At 39.7% G+C, this 5,000-nt stretch overlaps 1 protein-coding gene across 1 annotated transcript in view; it reads right to left on the bottom strand.

The window, feature by feature from the left end:
- The window catches only part of LOC113821012 (uncharacterized), a 26,253-nt gene extending 23,922 nt beyond the window's left edge, over positions 1 to 2,331 (bottom strand). The window contains exon 1 of the mRNA XM_027373442.2: positions 2,277 to 2,331. Within this exon, the coding sequence (XP_027229243.2) occupies positions 2,277 to 2,331 (55 nt within the window). The remainder of the gene's footprint in view (positions 1 to 2,276) is intronic.
- Positions 2,332 to 5,000: the final 2,669 nt, after the last annotated feature.

The following is a 5,000-nucleotide window of genomic DNA, read 5'->3' as shown; positions in this document are numbered from 1 at the left end:
AGAGGGAAAGAGAGTGGGAGTAGGGAGATAGAGAGACGGAGTGGAGAGAGAGAGTAGGGATATGGAGATATAGAGACGGAGAGGAGAGAGAGAGAGAGAGAAACAGACAGATAGACAGACTGGCAAACAGACAGATAGATAGGTTAATGAACAGACAGATATAGAAACAGACAGAAAAATGAATAAAGAAAAAATAAACAAACACACAAGCACATAAACAGAAAAATAAATCGAAAAGGCGCAAAAAACAGTACAAGCGAAAAAAGAAAAAAAAAATGAAGTTACACAAATTTACCGACGCCGCAACAAAAAAAGTTCTAAAAGAACACCGATGATGAACAGCTGGAACCCCCCTCCCCCCTCTCCCCTCTCCAAAAATGAAAACAGTGAAGAGCTGAAGGTAAATAATACTCCTGGACGATGTTCTTAGAATTCCCCAATGTTGTCACTAGTTCGGGAGGAAAATGAGGAGACGGAGGAGACGTAAGAGAAATGAGGAGACGAAAGAGAAATAAGGAGAACTCAGGAGACTGAGGAGAAGTGTGGAGACGGAGGAGAGCTGAGAAGTCGGAAGAGAAATGAGGAGACTGAGGAGAAGTGTGGAGACGGAGGGAAAATGAGGAGACGAAGGAGAACTGAGGTGACTGAAGAGAAGTGTTGAGACGAAGGAGAACTGAGGAGATGGAGGAGAAATGAGGAGAAGAAGGAGAAATGAGGAGACGGAGGAGAAATGAGGAGACGGAGGAGAACTAAGGAGTAATGAGGAGACGAAGGAGAAATGAGGAGACGGAGGAGAATTAAGGAGTAATGAGGAGACGAAGGAGAAATGAGGAGACGGAAGAGAATTAATGTGAGATGAGGAGACGGAGCAGAAATGAATGGAACTGAAAAGAAATGAGGAAACGGATGAGAATTGAGATGAACTGAAAAGACAGAAACTAAGGAAAACTGAGGAGAAACGAGGTAAACTGGGCAGATCGAGGAGAAACGAAGGAAACGAATAAAGCTGAGAAGAACAGAGAAGTACTGAAGAAAACTGAGCAAGAATTGAAGAAAACTGAGCAAGAATTGAAGATACTGAGAAAAGAACAAATAAAAACTGACGAAAACTTCGGCAAATTGAAAGAGAACTGTGGAAAAAAGTGACGAGAACTGACGAATACTCAGAACTGAAGAGAACAAAGAAGAACTATGAAAAACAAAGAAGAAATGAGGAGAACAAAGAACTGAAGAGAACAAAAAAGAACTATGGAAAACGGAGAAGAAAGAAAAGCAAAGAATTGAAGAGAACAAATAAGAACTATAGAAAACGGAGAAGAAAGGAAAACGAAGAACTGAAGAGAACAAATAAGAACTATAGAAAACGGAGAAGAAAGGAAAACAAAGAACTGAAGAGAACAAAGAAGAACTATAGAAAACGGAGAAAAACTGAGGAGAAGAAAGGAAAACAAAGAACTGAAGAGAACAAAGAAGAACTATAGAAAACGGAGAAAAACTGAGGAGAAGAAAGGAAAACGAAGAACTGAAGAGAACAAAGAAGAACTATAGAAAACGGAGAAAAACTGAGGAGAAGAAAGGAAAACAAAGAACTGAAGAGAACAAAGAAGAACGCGACTAAGTAGTGAAGAGAGGAGGATTCTGGGCACTAAGAGCTGAAGGATTGCTGAGGCAGACGAAACGAAAGGAGGAGAGTGGAAGATAAGGAGGGAAGAGGGAGGGGGAAGGAGAGTAAAAAGGGAGAGGGAGAGAGGCCGGAGAGGATGAGACAGCTTTTATGAATTGACACAACGGTGGGTATTTTACTCGATTTTTTTTGTTTGTTTGTTTGTGGATTTCCTCAGGCATAGTCTCCTTGTTTATTTTCTTTCTTTTTCTTATTTCTTTTTCCTTTTTACTTCTTTTCGTTTCTTTTTTATGCATGCGCGTTTTTTGTTTTTGTTTGTTTCTTTCATTCTATGTTTGGCTTTTTCTTCCATTCTTCTTTCTCTTGTCCACTTTCACTCCTAAAAGAATGATCTATTTCTTTCTTTTTCCTCCCCCTCCCCCCTCCTCCCCCATTTTTTAAGGAAAATGCAATTTCACCATCATCTATCTCCCCATTTCTCCACCATTTCTCTCCTCCTCCACTATCTCCATCACTTCAATCCTCTTTTCTTCTCCATTAGTTCTTCTCTTCACCAATCGCTCCTCCTACTCCTCCTCCTCCTCCTCCAGGGTCATCCTCCCCTCCTTCCCTGTTTCTCCACCGTCTCCTTCTTATCCATTTTCTTCCTCACTTATCTCTTCGTTCTCCCCCATTCGTTCCTCCTCTACTATCTCCATCGCCTCCATCTCTGCCCCTCCCCCATTCGGTTCTTCCCCGCTTTCGTAAGTTCCTCCATGTCCTTTTATTCCCTTTTTCGTTTTTTCTTTCTCTTTTCCTCTATTCGCTCCTCCTCCACTTTCTTTTCCTTCGTCCCCGTTCCTCCCCTATTCGCTTATTCCTCATTTAGGTATTTTCCTTCCTTCATGCTTTTTTATTCCCTCCTCCTTCTATCTTCTCTCTCTCTCCTCCCCTATTCGCACCCTCCCCATTTACCTTACTTCCTTCCTCCATCTTTTTCTATTCCCTCCTCCTCTCTCTTATCTCTCTCTCCTCCCCTATTCGCCCCTTACCCATTTACCTAACTTCCTTCCTATAAGCCGTTATTCGCCCTCCCCGTCCTTTCTTCTCTTCTCTCTCCTCCCTCATTCGCTCCTTCCTTTCTCTATGCCTTTTCATTCCCTATTCATTCTCTCCTCTCTCCCTCCTCCCCCATTTGCCTAACATCCTTCTTCCAAGCCGTTTTTTCGCCCTCCACCTCCTATCTTCTCTTCTCTCTCCTCCCTCACTCGCTCTTTCCTTCCTCCAAGCCTTTATTTATTTATTTTTCTTTTCCTCTTCTTTCTCACCCCTCCCCATTCCCCCCCCCCCCCAATTTGCCTAACTTCCCTCCTCCAAGCCGTTTTTTCTCCCTCCTCCTACTTTCTTCTCTTCTCTCTCCTCCCCATTTACTACCTCTCCATTTCTCTAACTTCCTTCATCCAAGCAGTTTTTACACCCTCCTCCTCCTTTCTTCTCTTCTCTCTCCTCCCTCATTCACTACCTCCCCATTTCCCTAACTTCGTTCCTCCAAGCAGTTTTTTTCGCCCTCCTCCTCCTTTCTTCTCTTCTCTCTCCTCCCTCATTCGCTTCCCTCCGCCCTGTGTTTGCTTGGGAGAGAGAGAAAGCCTTTCACGTAGAAGCGACCTGCTGAGATGGTAAACATGGAGTGAAGATAGACCTACACAGCGCTTTCTCTCTTTCTGCTGTCTTTCTTTTTTTTTTCTTTTTTTAAGAAGAATTTTAAGAAGAAGAAGAAGAAGATTTGCAGATATACGTCACTTCTGTTTCTCTCCTTTGCTCTCTCTCTCTGTCGATCTTTCGTTCTCTTTTTTAAATTTTATTTTTTCTTTTTTATTTTTTTTCTTTCTCTCTCTTTCTCTCTCGCTCTCTCTCTCTCTCTCCCTCTCTCTCTCTCTCTCTCTCTCTCTCTCTCTCTCTCTCTCTCTCTCTCTCTCTCTCTCTCTCTCTCTCTCTCTCTCTCTCTCTCTCTCTCTCTCTCGTTCTTTCATTGCCTTTCTTTTTGTTATATATATATATATATATATATATATATATATATATATATATATATATATATATGTATATATATATATATATATATATATATATATATATATATATATATATATGTATATATATGTGTGTGTGTGTGTGTGTGTGTGTGTGTGTGTGTGTGTGTGTGTGTGTGTGTGTGTGTGTGTGTGTGTGTGTGTGTGTGTTACATATATATGTGTGTGTGTGTGTTTGTGTGTGTGTGTCTGTGTTTGTGTGTGTGTGTATGTGTGTATGTGTGTGCATATATGCCTAGATAAATAGATAGACAGATAGATAGATAGAGACATAGATAGAGAGAAAGAGAGAGGGGGGGAGAGAAAGAGAGAGAGAAGAGAGAAAGGGAGAGAGAGAGGACAGAAAGAGAGAGAGAGAGAGAGAGAGAGAGAGAGAGAGAGAGAGAGAGAGAGAGAGACAGACAGACAGACAGACAGACAGACAGACAGACAGACAAACAAGGAGACAAGGAGAGAGAGAGAGAGAGACAGAGACAGCGACAGAAATAGAGAGAAAAATAAACAAAGACAGAGACAGACAAACAGAAAAGGATACACCAGTCTGTTTCCTATCTCCTAGTAAAACCCATTTCAGCACGGTAGCCACATCTTCACATCTCATTACCACATCCCCTATTAGGTTAGCCCTCCATTAGCGCCCAGGGATCTATACGAAAACGGAAAAAAATTAAAAGCTCAATCTGTTATTCTTCGTGTAAATGCAATTACTTTGGTTGTTGTTGTTATTTTGAATATATGTCTTTATTTTATTTTTTAATATCATCAGTGTTTTATTTTCATTATTGTATATTTAGTATTTTCTCCTTTTTTGTTATGACTAATTTCTAGTGTTTTCATTGTCTTTCTTATGATTCTTATTATAATTATCAGCTTCATCATAATTTTCTTTTCAGGTTATCAGTACTGTGATGATATTTTTGATAACTGCTATTGTTAGCAGCATTATCTTTCTTAAGATCAATGTCAACCAATCTCAAAATCATCATCATCATCATTATCATCATCCTTATCATTATCACTTTATCAGTATCAACATCATAGTTTATTTTGCAATACTAAGTGTTATTTACATACAAACAATTATCATTAGAATTATTGTTATCGGCATTATTGACGTTATCATCGTCGTCGCCATAATTATCTTCATCCTAATTATCATCAAAATTATTGCTATCATTGGTAAGTATAATCACTATCTTATTGTCTTTTTTAATGATGTGTAACTAATTTTGATTATCTATTTTATTTTGACGCTCATTACCATTATTTTCATCTACACTGCCGATATCATCTCCATTACGATTATC

The sequence above is a fragment of the Penaeus vannamei genome, chromosome 14, assembly GCF_042767895.1.
Source record: "Penaeus vannamei isolate JL-2024 chromosome 14, ASM4276789v1, whole genome shotgun sequence".
Classification (NCBI taxonomy): domain Eukaryota; kingdom Metazoa; phylum Arthropoda; class Malacostraca; order Decapoda; family Penaeidae; genus Penaeus; species Penaeus vannamei.
This window is presented reverse-complemented; position numbering and strand designations above follow the sequence as displayed.